General features: G+C 38.9%; 1 protein-coding gene across 3 annotated transcripts in view; it reads left to right on the top strand.

The window, feature by feature from the left end:
• GRIN3A (glutamate ionotropic receptor NMDA type subunit 3A) overlaps nucleotides 1-14423 on the top strand; it is a 164820-nt gene that overhangs the window by 43096 nt on the left and 107301 nt on the right. For all 3 annotated transcript variants that reach the window (XM_028531093.2, XM_036021984.1, XM_036021985.1), the window contains exon 3: nucleotides 8869-9473. In XM_028531093.2, the coding sequence (XP_028386894.1) occupies nucleotides 8869-9473 (605 nt within the window). The remainder of the gene's footprint in view (nucleotides 1-8868; nucleotides 9474-14423) is intronic.

Raw genomic sequence — 14423 nt, 5'->3', positions numbered from 1 at the left:
GTGTAACATTCCTAATATCATTATCATCATCATCATTATCATTATTAGCTACCACTTGCTTTATATACTTTTGCCAATGCTTTATATACATTATGTTATTTAATCCTCACAAACCTTGCAAGGCAGCTAGCATCAGTTGCATTGCTCAGAAGAGGAAATTAAGCTCCATGAAGCTAAGTGATTTTCACAGAGCCTCTCACACACAACTGGTAAACAGCAGAACCACAATTCAAACAAAGATCTGAGTCCACATAGCATCACCACCTCCCCTCCTCCGGGCTCTCCTGGGAATTGCAGTGACCTTCTGAACCCCAGACCAATGTTTTGAATGTTATTGCTTCCTGATAGTCTTTCCTGATGTCAGATGCCCACATTTCCAATGCCTCTTTGACTGCTACACCCTTTCCTGTGTTGGGACATTTTGCCTTTGCTGTCTCTCTCTTAATCATCATATGACTACATGTCTTCAGTAGCCACACCCCTTGATCAAAGCCCTCTCTTCACCAACTATACCAGTGATCATTTTTATCACCAGAGTTGCACCTAGCTGGGTATATCTTATACATGTGGGCTGGGAGAACAGGGTTCAAAGAGTGAGTGGCAGCGAAAGGCTTTCAAGGTTGCCGAGGGTCACCAAGAGTAGGTATAAGCATTCAGTACAAAAGGCAGAAGTGGAATGGAATACAGATGAACCCATTGAGTATTAAAGCACAGTGTAGGAAGCTTGAGTGATTTTTACAAACTGACCTGCCATGCCACTTGACTTCTATTTTTGGAAATCAGCCTGGGGAAAAGAAGGATTGAGTTGGTTCAAAGGAGACCACGTGCTTGCTTCTGCTATTTCTTCTGCCTGAAGACATGTATCTCTGTATCTATGGCCTGGCTGATACTAGGCTTTCAACATATGTCTTTTTGGATAAGTGAATCAGCCTGTTTTTTTGAAGACAGTGTTAGACATGCCAATATTTCCTCCTAAGACTGGACTGGTCTCCCACTGTCTGCTGTATTCCAGGGGGCGAGACCAGCCTTCCTGATGCTGCTGCAGTGAAATACAGCCCACCCTGCATGACTGGCAATATTATGCCAACTGCACCATGCATTCACCATGCTGCCTTCTAAAGCATCCCTTGCATTTTACTACTCCACTATGTATTGTTTTATATGTATATCACTGAAAATCCTGAGGGATATGTCCTAAGATCTTTGTTGACAACCCCAAACATATTGGTTGAACACCATTATGGATAGCTTTGACCATGAAATTCAGTAGCATCTAAAGGACAAACTGAAGTGTGTTTCCCAAACTTTCTTATTCTACCAAACACAAAATGGATGTCATTAATTGTACAACTGAACCTCTTTGTTAAATTAAATTGCTGTTAATGAAGAAATGCAAGTCTTATGCTTCCCCAAAATTTACTGTAAATGGGAGGATGAATGAAGAAAAAGGGTGGGAAGCCAGGTGTACTCTTGGTAGCAGGCTGGGCCCCCTCACTGTCTCCCATGTGCCAGCCACATGATGCATGTCGTTCTTACCCATGCCAGGAGACATCCTAAAAGTGACTTGATTCCATGGGCCTTTAGGATTACTTGCAAATAACTGGAACTATAAATATTAAATGTACACATGTCAAGGCTTTCCTTTACACATTGCTCATATCATGTGGAGGGAGAAGTACAGACTACTGGTCAAAGCACAGGCTTTCAAGTCCTACAAATGTGGGTTTGGGACTCAGGACCCCTTTCTTAGTAACTGTGCAACCATGGGAAAATTACTCACTCCTTCTCGGCCTCAGTTTGGTCATCCATTAAAGGAGGCTGATCATTGTAGTCACCTCAGGAGGCCACTGTGAGGATAAGATAAAGAAATCTGCATAGAACACTTGGGGCATAGGCAGCTATTATTAGTTTTTAATTTGTATTATTAGGTTATAATATCTGGGCAAGGCCTGTGCATTATATTTGCCTGAATCCTTAATGCAACCTTAATGCAACCGTTAAAAAAACTGTTAATTTATTTAAAAGCCTGGGCTTCTAAAGGAATAAGCTTTAATTCTCAGCAAAAAATACTTCTGTATCATACAGGTCAAATGAAGTGAGATAATGAGAAACAGAAAACCTGCAGCCTCTTTGGCTGAGCAGAAGCAATAGCAGCACAGAAAGTGGGCTCTGAGCCCCTCAAACACTTTAAATAACCAGCAGACATACAAAAGGAAGGGGATCTCGTTCCTGTTTGAAAGGAGTGTAAATATTTTGCTCACTTGAACTTTTTGAGCTTTGGCCTAGAAGGCACATCTAAATGGGTTTGCTTGCCAGGAAAGAGCTAAGAGAATTTCATCTTTCCTCCACTCTTTACGCAAACCTGGTTTCATTACCTCTTTTCTTCTGCCAAGGGAATATCTCACAGCACTCTGGCAAGCTCGTCGCTGCAGCCAATCCTGTCTTTGAAACTTTTACTGATCCAGAAAATAGCTTAATCTGTGCTCTCAGGGAGAACAAAGATTGATGGGGGATCTCCAGGAGTTGGCACCAAAAATTCCTTAACTCGTAAAGTGATACTAGAACCAGTCACCGGAGAAAGAGGCTTCGCGAGGATGGGGGCAGGCGGGCGGGTACTCTGCTGTAAACATACTATCTCCCAAATAAATGGCTTCTCCCAGCCTGAGATTGAGTGGCTGTTTCATGTAATTGCTATTTGTAAAAGACACCTATTTCAGGGACAATTGTTTGAAAAGAGACAAGAGAAAGGAAAAAGCAATCGCAAAGGAAAAACTTGTACTGCAGTCAGTCACTTTAGCAAGCACTTCCAATGCAGTGACTCAACTCAAGCAGATTGTACCAACCATCAGTCACTGACCCTCACTATGTACATCAGGCGCTTCCCATGTGTTACCTCCTTCTCACATTTAGTTCTCAAAATGAATCTGTGAGCTAGGAGGTAGTATTTACCTCATTTTGCAGATGAAGAATTTATGACTCTGAAATACTACATGAGTTGTAGAAAGCCACATGGCTCCTAAATGATGGAGCCAGAATTCAAGCATATGTTGTCTTAACTAATAAGCCCTAACCATTCTGCTTCACTGCCTCCCAGAAGAGGAGAGAAAAATTCAGTTTGATTACCTTACCACCAGCAAGGACAGCTTAGCACTTAAGAACAGTATAGGCACTGTGAAAGAGGATAATGCAGAACCAAACAGAAAAACTGTAGAAGTAGGTGGTGGCTCCAACCATTTTTCTGGGACTAGAAAGATAGTACACCTAGTCAAAGAAGAATGGATAGCCAAAATAAGACCATATTTTAGTTAAATATGTATGTTTTTTTATAAATCATTATATGTTTACCTATAAACAGTGGATAACCATTTTTATATACATTCTTTATTTTTTTAAAACACCCAGTTAGAGAATGCCTGTATAGAGCAAACACTTGTATCTACCTGCTTCCCCTAATCATACTTACTGAACTTTTCCTGGAGCATTCTTCCCCATTTCCCAGTTTTGCTGCATCCTATCACGTTTACATTAATTTCTATAATTTATAATTATATTGTGTCACCCTGGCTGGCATAGCTCAGTGGATTGAGCAAGGGCTGCGAACCAGGCATCGCAGGTTCGATTCCCAGTCAGGGCACATGCCTAGGTTGCAGGCCATGACCCCCAGCAACCACACATTCATGTCTCTGTCTCTCTCTCTTTCTCCTTCCCTTCCCTCTCTAAAAATAAATAAATAAAATCTTTAAAAAATTATATTGTGTCTATTTGTCTACTTACTACAGTCATGTCTTTCTACTTTCAAGTACCTGGAATGGGGTTCAGAAATGCATTCTTCACTGTTTATAGCAAGTCCTGCTGACAACAGAAAAACCAAGGATAGGATCAAAGGGTCATTGGTATTTTCCAATTTTTACCAAGTCCCACAGATAAAAATCAGGAGGGATATCTCAGCTACGGAGGTCCCCCCCCCCGAGGAGCAAGGGGTCCCAGCCCCACACCAGGCCCTCAAGCCCAGGGTTCCAGTGCCAGGAAGAGAAGTCTCCATAACTTCTGGCCATAAAAACCAGCAGGGAATGTGACTGAGAGAGATGGAGGGCTTCTGGAATCCCAGGCAGTTCCTCTCAATGGACCTGGGCCTGCACTTACTCAGACTCACTCCCTCTGAGCCCCAGTGTTGAGACAGCATCTCAGAAGGCACCAGGGACATACAGGGAGGAACTGAAGTGTCTGACATCAGAGTGAGAGCTGGAGGGGCAGCTCTCTCCCAGACAGAGTGTTGGCAGAGGCCATTGTTCCTTTGGTGAGCCCTCTCCCAACAGAGCCAGCAAGCAGGTGCCACATCTGAGTTCCTATCAACCTAGCTCACACTTGTTGCTTCCGTAAGACCCTGCCCCACCAACTTGTGGGCCCACCCAAGCTGTTTCCAGTGGATTTTCCATACAAATGGCCTGTCTTGATTTGTGCTTCAGACTTCCCTAAAATCTCTCAAACAAACAGCATCTAGCTTTGACATGCCCCCATACCCCTTGCTATGTGGCCCCCAGGCCCAGCACTACCGGCAGCTTGGTTCTCAGCTTGGCCTTTCCTGGGTGTCTCCAAGCCCAGCACAAGTAGCAGCCACCTGGAGATAATTTTGTAGCTCATCCTAAGTGGCCTGGGCAGAACACAGGCAGTAGCTGACTTTGCCCTGCATCTCCTGCATCTCCCCAGAGTCAGCACACCTGGTGGACAGCTTCAGACCACACTGAAGCACCACCCAAGCACCTGCACAAGCAACACACTCAAGGGGTGGACTCAGCAGGCACAAGAACACTGCTGAAATAAGTGCTGCTCCATTGAGTGGGCCCCCACACAGCAGATCCTCCATGGTGGTTGCAGCCAGTCCTTGTAGCTACTTGGCCTGAGGGTAAATTCCTCTCATTAACATGCCAACAGAAATTAAGGCTCAACTACAACAAGTGGGTGTACACAGCCCACAAAGGTATTGCATCTGGAGTGCCCAGCTTGGGTGAACAAAGAGACTGTGCCACTGGATTCTATAGGACATCTACTATGTTAGGCCACTCTACCAAGCCCTCAAGACGTAGCAGCTCTATGTAATACATAGAAACAAACACAGGGAGATTGCCAAAATGAAGAGGTAAAGAAATATGTCCCAAACGAAAGAACAGAACAAGATGCCAGAAAAAAAGAACTAAATAAAATTAAGATAAGCAGTCTACTAGATGCAGAGTTCAAAACACTGGTTAAAGGATGCTCAATGAACTTAGAACTTCAACAGCATAGGAAAAAGGGACATGGAAACCATAAAAAAGAACCAGCCATAAATTAGGGATACAATTAGGGATACACTAACTGAAATGAAGAATAATTTATAGGAAATCAACAGTAGAGTAGATAAAGCTAAGGATGAAAATAGCCATTTGAAATATAAGTAAGCAAAAATACTTAATCAGTAAAAAGAAAAAAAGAATCCAAAAAAATGAGGGTAGAGTAAGGAGTTTCTGGGATAATCTCAAGCATACCATCATGGGAGTACCAGAAGGAAAAGAGAGTGCAAGAAATTGAAAACCTATGGGAATAAAATAATAACGGAAAATTTTCAAACCTTGGTAAAGGAAATAGACACACAAGCTCAGGAAGCACAAAGAGTCCCAAACAAGATGAACCCAAAGAGGCTGGCACCCAGGCACATCATAAAATGCAAAAGTATAAAGACAAGAAGAAGATTAAAAGCAGCAAGAAAAATGTAGTTATATACAAGGGAGCTCCCATAAGACTATCAGCTGAAACTTTGCAGGCCAGAGGAGACTGGCAAGAAATATTCAACGTAATGAAAAGCAAGGACCTATAACCCAGATTCTTCTACCCAGGAAAGCTAACATTTAAAATTGAAGGATGCATAAAGAGCTTCCCTAGCAAGAAAAAGCTAAAAAAATTCCTCACCATCAAGCCAGTATTACAGAAAACATTAAAGGGTCTTCTTTTTTTTCTTTTGTCTTTTTTTTATTGTTGTTTAAAGGGTCTTCTTTAAGAAGAAGAAAATAAAGATAAAAATATGAGTGATAAAATGGCAATAAATACATACCTATAAACAACGGAACCTTAAAAAAACAAATAAGTAGAAGCAAAACAGACTCATAGATACAGAGAACATTTTGATGGCTGCTGGAAAACAGGAGGGTTGTGGAGTTGGGTGGAAAAAGTGGATGGATTAAGAAGTACAAATTGGAAGAAACAGACTAGTCATGAGGATGAAAAGTACAATGTAGGGAATGTAGTAGGTAATATTCTAATAACTATGTATGGTGTCAAATGGGTACAGGATTTATCAGGATGATTACCTCGTAAGTTATATAGTGTGTAATCATGGAGTGTACACCTAAAACTAATGTATGGTATGTCAATTGTAATTGAAAAATAAAAAATAATTTAAAATACATTAATAAATGACATTATTTTTCCAAATAATCTATTTTTTCAACTTCATATTCCTTTGTAATTTTCAACCTGTAATATATTAATATAGTACATTAAGTCAATATAACTCTTTAATATATACATTAACATCTATTCTACTTAGTTATCTGTTAATAATTTTGTTAGTAATTCCCTATTTTAATTATTAATGTTTCATAAAAATTGCAAGGCCTCTCTATCATTTATTTTCCAAATTTTCTTACCATTTTGCCTGACATTTCTGTCTGTGGAATTCAAAGTGTAGGAAACTTACATTTTATAAATCTCTAGTAATATTTATTTAGTTTGCCATATATGGTTTTATATATACAACTATGTATAATAATATTTACATGTTACAATACATAAATATATAATATGCCATATATAATAAAGGACACACTCATATAGGAAAATGAGAATTATCAGTATATTTAGCTTCATATTTTCCCTCCCCCTACCTCCTTCCACTGAGGCTGCTTAATTTATATAAATTGAATGCACTTATGAGGCAGTTTTACTCTATTGCATGGTTGAGAGAGGCTTCCTGATTCTTAGGTTGTTCTGTTATTGGGCTCTCTGATTTAGGAGGAAAACAATGTGAAAATTATTGTGTTTAGATGATACCTTCTGTCAAGTCATCAGTTTGCCCTTTGCAAATAGCAAACTATATGTACAACTTAGATTTTGTTTCTTAATTTGATTTGATGGGTCTTCTTTAATGTTCTCAGAATCTGAAAAATTTTTAAGGCTGAATTTTAGTGTTATGAGTTTTCACATCTTTGTATGTGTGTGCCTTTATCATTACACGGAGAGAAATTAGGAAATGCTACATGTGAGGCTGCTTTATCACTCAATATTTCTAAATATTGAATAAATATTTGTTTGAAGAGTTGGTTCCTTGAGTCTGTGAAAAAATCAACTGCAACATCTAGATTTGCTTATTGGAACTGTTTATAGGGATGATTGTGACTGGATGCATTAATTATTATCCATGGGAGTGGGGAGGACTCTTCATTTTTACCTTCATGTCACTCTCTCATGCCAAATGCATTGGTTTCTCTGTCTGATGCTAAATGCCCACTGTGACTAGCTAATTTCACTTCCCAACTTAGCAAGAAGAGAACATTTTCACCCCTGTCTTGATTAGAACTTGCTTCTCAGATACTATTAAATGAATCCCTCTGTGGGCAGTGTATGATGGGCCTTGTTCCAAATGAGGACAAAATGGGGTCTTGAAGTTGTGCTAGGAAAGGACTTCTTCTCAGTCTTTCAGTGAAGAGATTATGATCATAGCCCAGGACTTGAAGTAAAGGAAAGAAGAACCTGTTTGACAAATACTCTCTGTTTAACTAAGAACTGTGCTACAGGAAATGGTTGAGATACGGTCTTTGCCCTAAAGCGCCTCCAGTCTAGTCTGGTAGATAAACACATGAGCCAAACAGCTGCACTGTGGTGTGAAGAGTTGTGTAATAAAGGGATGAGCATGACCCCATGACACAGACATGAGATGATTAAGTCTGCTTGGTCAGCAGGCAGAGAACAAACAAAACCCAGTTCACCACTGCAGGAAATCAACAGGGCAAAAATACTGGGAGTGAAAAAAACATAATCAGCCGCAGCAACAGAAATAGTCATAAAGGCTGCATAAACTAGTTTCTGGAAATCTGCGTCAAAAAGCTGAGTGTTTGAAGGATGACATTGAATATAGACCAATGCATTCCCAGGTGACGAGATCAGCTTATCGAGTTTGTGTAGGCATGAAAATGCTCGCTCTGATGCAGGAGAAATAAATTGTCCGCTATGACTTGTCTTGGTGTGCATAGCTGGAGCATTGCAGGTTAAAGACTAGGAATGGCCTCCTAAGCCATGCTGTTGGTTTTGAAATATGTCCTGTGGGTGATTCAGAGGGTATGGTGCAGAAGACTGATGTGGTCATATTTATGTTTTAGAAAGAAAACTGTCAACAGAATAGGGAGCTGAGGCCAAGGAAACAGTTGGGAATGGTTTGTTTCTGCCAGCTGGATATGGAGTTTGCCTTCCGTTGCTCTTTGTGTCTGGAATGGGGTTAAGGCAAAGAAGGAAATAAAAAGGAAGAAGGAAAGGAAGATAAGCCTAATAAACATTTAAGACCAAGTGTATGTATGGTTGTGTTACCCCAGCATTTACACCAAGAACCATCTGCTGTCTGATACTCTTAGCAAAAACTATAAGGTAATCAGTTGTAAAGAATCAATAATTCCATTAGACAGAAAACATAGCTTTTTGGATTATGAGAATTTTATCTCAGATATGCATTTGAATATTATAGAAAAAAAATAAAGGAGTAAGCCTAGTAGGAAAGCAAGAGTGTACCCTATGTTATAGTCTTTGGCCAATTCTAATTGTTCTTTTTCATATCTTTAAATACAGAATCCCCTTCACCTACAGCTGAGTTTAGAAAATTCATTAAGTTCTGATGCTGATGTCACTGTCTCAATCCTGACCATGAACAACTGGTACAATTTTAGCTTGTTGCTGTGCCAGGAAGACTGGAACATCACCGACTTCATCCTCCTTACCCAGAATAATTCCAAGTTTCTCCTTGGGTCTATCATCAACATCACCACCAACCTCTCCTCCACTGAGGATCTCTTGAGCTTCCTGCAGGTCCAGCTTGAGAGCATTAAGAACAGCACGCCCACAATGGTGATGTTTGGCTGCGACATGGAGGGTATCCGGCGGATTTTTGAAATCACCACGCAGTTTGGGGTAATGCCCCCTGAGCTTCGTTGGGTGCTGGGGGATTCACAGAACGTCGAGGAGTTGAGGACAGAAGGTCTTCCCTTGGGACTCATTGCTCATGGGAAAACAACACAGTCAGTCTTTGAGTACTATGTGCAAGATGCCATGGAACTGGTTGCAAGAGCTGTGGCCACAGCCACCATGATCCAGCCAGAACTTGCCCTCATTCCCAGCACAATGAACTGCATGGATGTGGAGACTACAAATCTCACTTCAGGACAGTATCTGTCAAGGTAGGATGCAAGACCTGGGTTACATCCCCATTCACAGGGCTGGGGACAAGAAGTAAAATTTCCCTATCTTTTTTGCAAAAATCTTGATTCTGAGTAACTTTAAACTCTACTGTTTCTGAGAGGTTTTCAGATTACATAAGGCTAGTATTTTATGGTCTGTCATCTGGAATTTGATCTATAGACTTTTAGCACACGGCATATAATGGGCAACACTCAGTTCTGCTTTTAAATCCCAGCTTAGTCCCCTACTAGCTGTATGTTCTTGGCAAGTTATTTAACAAGCCTGAGCCTCAGTTTTCTAGTTAGTAAACTGGGATAATATTGAATAGCTTGATGTCATAATAAAGATACCATGAAATTCCATATGAAGAGTACCTAACACTGTGGCTCAGCTCATAGTAGATGCATAACGAATAGTTCTGCCCTGCCCACGCTTTCCCATATCGACAGACTTGGACAAATCTCTCTAAATCACAGAGGGAAAAAAAAATAATCAAGCAGAAAATAGACTTTTCTCCCTCCCCCTAGGCCTTGATGCTTAAGACAGTATAAAGTAGTGGTTAAAGGCATAGACCCTGGAGGCAGACTCTGAACTTGAATTTTGACTCTGCCACTTACTACCTGCATGACTTGGTCAAGTTACCTAAGTTCTCTAAGCCCTGGTTTGCTATGTTATATATTCATTTATGTAATTAATAGATTCTACTGTCCATGGACACATTGTAATAGATACATGGGTAGATGGGTAGATACATGCATGCATACATACATATATACATACATAGAGAGCTAGAATAAACTAAGAGTTTCTACAAGAGTATCATACATGTGTATGATTTTTAAAATTTAGTCATTTTTCATCCCCACTTCCTCAATCTGGCTCAGAAGCTAAAATGAAAAAGCCCATTTAAATTAAAGGATAACCAATTTTATAGAAATATTTTTCATGATTTCCCCAAAGGAGAATGTCCTTAAAGGATTTTTTTATAGTGGCCTAATTTTTTTTCTGAAAAGGATCACCTACGGTCAGAGAGGCTGAATCAGAAAACCATTGCTCTCTCAGAGGTGAATGCTTGGCTCTAGACTAGGCCCCATTTTTAGGCAACTCTCGTGAAACAGGGACATCCCACAATATTGAGGGACTCAAGGCAAAACCATAGTATCTTACCTTTCAGAAAGACATGATTATTTGATGAAAAGTCAGGAAATCCTAAGCATTTTACATTTAATTTTACATATGTGGATTGAGCACCTACTAATTGCAAAGCAACATGCTAAATACCATATTTGTAGAGAAGTTTAAGCACAGCCTATATATATACTCCCTAAAGAAGGTTGTTAATAAAATAAATCAAACTGTACTTATTAGGAAACTTTTAATGATAAAATTAAATGTTCTACGATAATCTGATCTTTCCATTTTCTTCCATATCGCAATTTGAATTTCCACAAGATGGAATTCTATGAATATTTTTATTTTATAGCTGCTGTCTGATTTAATCTACTGTTTTTGAACTAGCTCATAATGGAGGTGCAGGATTTTATCTAGGGTAAGAAACATTTTCCTTCATAACAAAAATATAAGCAAAGTTTTTATTTGTATTTCAGAATAGTCATTATTTTGAAAAGACAACTGTAAACAGCAGGCAGGAAAAACCACTGGTGGAAACTACATTAAATATTTAACATTTTTCTGTTTCATATAAAATGGAGAGCCCAGGAAAAATGATTCTGTTTGGATCCTAAAAATGTTTAAAAACTTCAGGGAGAAATATTTGTTGACATGCATTATATATACCTTTGGGGTTAATTTTATCAAGATCAAACTGATCTTTCTGGCTTCTCAAGATTTAATTTATATTAAAGTTGTATGCCCCCTTCCACAAGGATCCCATGGCACTTTTTATATGAAATGATGTACAAATCATTATTATTTGCCTGTACCTGACTTGTGAGCCAAAATACAAATTTTAGTAAGTGGAAATATTATTATTCAGGCTGGTTTAATACCTAGGATATAGCAACCCCTTAAAAGACATTTATTGAACTTGATATAGAAAGAAGGAAAGGAAATTTTCTATTATATTGGGTTGGCCAAGAAGTTTGTTTTTTCTTTTTTTTTTTTTTTTTTTTAAGGCACTATTTTTTTTTAATTGTTTCTTTTTTTTTTTTTTAAGATTTTATTTATTTATTTTTTTTAGAGAAGGGGGGGAGAGAGAGAGAGAAACACCAATGTGCGGTTGCTGGGGGTTATGGCCTGCAACCCAAGAATGTACCCTGGCTGGGAATCGAACCTGGGACACTTTGGTTCCCAGCCCGCGCTCAATCCACTGAGCCACGCCAGCCAGGGCTGAAGTTTGTTTTCTCCCATAAGATGGCTCTAGTAGCACTTAGTTGTCTTTAATTCATTCAAAACAATTTTGGTAGATTGTATTGTGACAGCTGTCATATCAGCATGCACTTTTTAAAAATTATCAAAATTGGTGAATTTTTTGTGTAGCCATTTGAATATTGAAGATGGAAGAAAATATGCAACATTTTCAGTATATCATGCTTTATTATTCTGAGAAATGTAAAAATACAACTAAAATGCAAAAAAAAAATTTGTACAGTGTATGGACAAGGTGCTGTGACTGATGGATTGTGTCAATAGTGGTTTGCAAAGTTCCGTGCTGGAGATTTCTCACTGGATGATGCTCCAAGGTTAGGCAGCCCAGTTGAAGTTGATAACGATCAAATTTAGACATTAATTAAGCACAATCAACATTATACCATGGGGAAGATAGCTGATATACTAAAAAAATCAATAAAGTTATTAGTGAAAATGAAAAACGTGCCTTTCATTTTATGGAAAAAACTAAATGGACTATTTGGCTAAGCCAGTATTTACATCCTACATCAAATGTAGCTGTGGAAGAAAACCAAGTGGTTGACATAAATAAAAATTTGTCTAGAATAAAAGCATACTTGTTTTTTAACTTACCTAGATACCATCTAGTTTTCTTCTGTTTTTTTTAATGAAATATTAAGTTAGTGAATAACCTTTGTTCTTGTGACTTTTCCACATGTTTATTCCACAAACTATAAAAGCTACAAAAGAAGATTGTGAGGGATGGAGGCAGCAATTTACAATGTATATGGGTCAGTGACAATATTTCCATCTTTATGGGATGTGTTTGAGAATGAACTTAAAGAACTTCAGAAAATATGCCCAGGCCTTCTTAACTCTCTGGTAATGCGTCAAGGAGAGAGTTTCAAAGTGTTCAGGAAAGGGTCAAAGGAAGTGGGCAGTCTTTATAATGAATAACTGAAAAGCTGCCTTAAGGTATGAAACAGCTGTGAATTTTTTCATCATTCTTATTTATTTCGCTGAACACAGTCTTTTACAAAGTTTGTTATTCTCAGCCTATAAGTCACATCTGCATATACTAATTTTCTTAATTGTTCCTGAATTTTGTGAAGCTGACCCCTCTTCCTCACTGCATAATGCAAGTCACGGGGATAATGAGCCATGAAGAACGAGTGTCAAAGTTACGCAAGCTTTCATTTCTCACACAGTCATTTTCAGTTTGGGCTGACGGAATTGTTAACATTTTTAAATGTTAATGAAATCACCAAAAGCATGGCTTTTTCAGCCTAGCTTTTTAGACTAGAAAAATCATTTCTCATGGCAGACTACACGGGCGTAATTACAGGTATCAAGGATTTTATTCTTTCCAGGTCTCCACATGCCAGAGCAAACATCGTCACAACTAAATGTAGACAAAACCACTTGGGTGGGTGGGGGGAGTCAAGTTCATAGCATGATCTTTAATAATGTATTTCCAAGTTGTTTGATTAAATGTTAATTATTGGAAGACATGAAATCTGATTGGTCATTTGGTAATGACTCCATAAATATACATGCGTGGATGTTTTTGTGTAGCTGGTGACTGTTTCTTCAGCTAGGTGAGGTAGACAGAAATGAAGACTTGTAGGCTGCCATTCTGGAGCCGACAGCCTACCCTGTGGGGTTGAAAAAGTAAGTGGTTATAAAACAAATGGATACATGATTCTTAAAATAGAGTTATGTTCAGATACACAGAGGAGGAAATAATTAGCTCTCCTTTGAGATTTGGTGACGAGGGAAAAACACTGGAATTGGATCTTGATAAATGAAGAGTTTTCTGGTTTGGAGCTAATTCACAGGCAATGAAAATTCACCGAGACCTGAAGAAGAATTTGAGTACAGTTGGAGCATAAATTGCATTTGAAGAGGATTTTGACATGATTCTGGGAGAGTAGTTAATTTGATAGCATGCCCCACAGGGCTTTTATACCCATCTAAGGAGTTTGCATTTATATGCATACTGGGTATCACTTGAATGGCAGAACATTAGCCATGACATATTATAAAATCATAATCCTGTAACAAATTAATCGAATACAGTACTACAACATAAAATCCTTGCAAGTAATTTTTTTTAAACTATTAGGATTTAAATTTTTTTATTTCTGAAAATTGGCTTTAACCTTGCCCACATTTATTTCTTTATTCCATTCTAAACGCCAGACTCTGGTGAAAATGAATAGAGTTTGGGGATTTAGCTACTGATCCTAGGTTTAGGATTTGCCCATGTTTACCTGAAGGCTTTGGGTGCTAATGAATCTATGATTCCTAGAGAAAGAGCTCCCTGGGTTACTCCCAGCCTGTTCAAAAGCAATTGTCCTTTAAAACACAGGTGTCCAAGGCATGTGGCCCACAGGCTGCTCGTAGCCCAGGATGGCTATAAATGTGACCCAACACAAAATCATAAATTTCCTTAAACATTATGAGATTTTTCTGTGATTACGTGTATTTGATGTGTGGCCCAAGACAACTCTTCTTCCAGTGTGGCCCAGAGACCCCAAAAGGTTGGACACCCCTGCTTTAAGACTTTCAAGAGTCTGCACTGATAGGCACCCTGTTTC

Source organism: Phyllostomus discolor, chromosome 3 (genome assembly GCF_004126475.2).
Source record: "Phyllostomus discolor isolate MPI-MPIP mPhyDis1 chromosome 3, mPhyDis1.pri.v3, whole genome shotgun sequence".
Taxonomy (NCBI): Eukaryota; Metazoa; Chordata; class Mammalia; order Chiroptera; family Phyllostomidae; genus Phyllostomus; species Phyllostomus discolor.
Note: the sequence above shows the minus strand (reverse complement) of the source record. Positions and strands in the feature narration are given on the sequence as shown.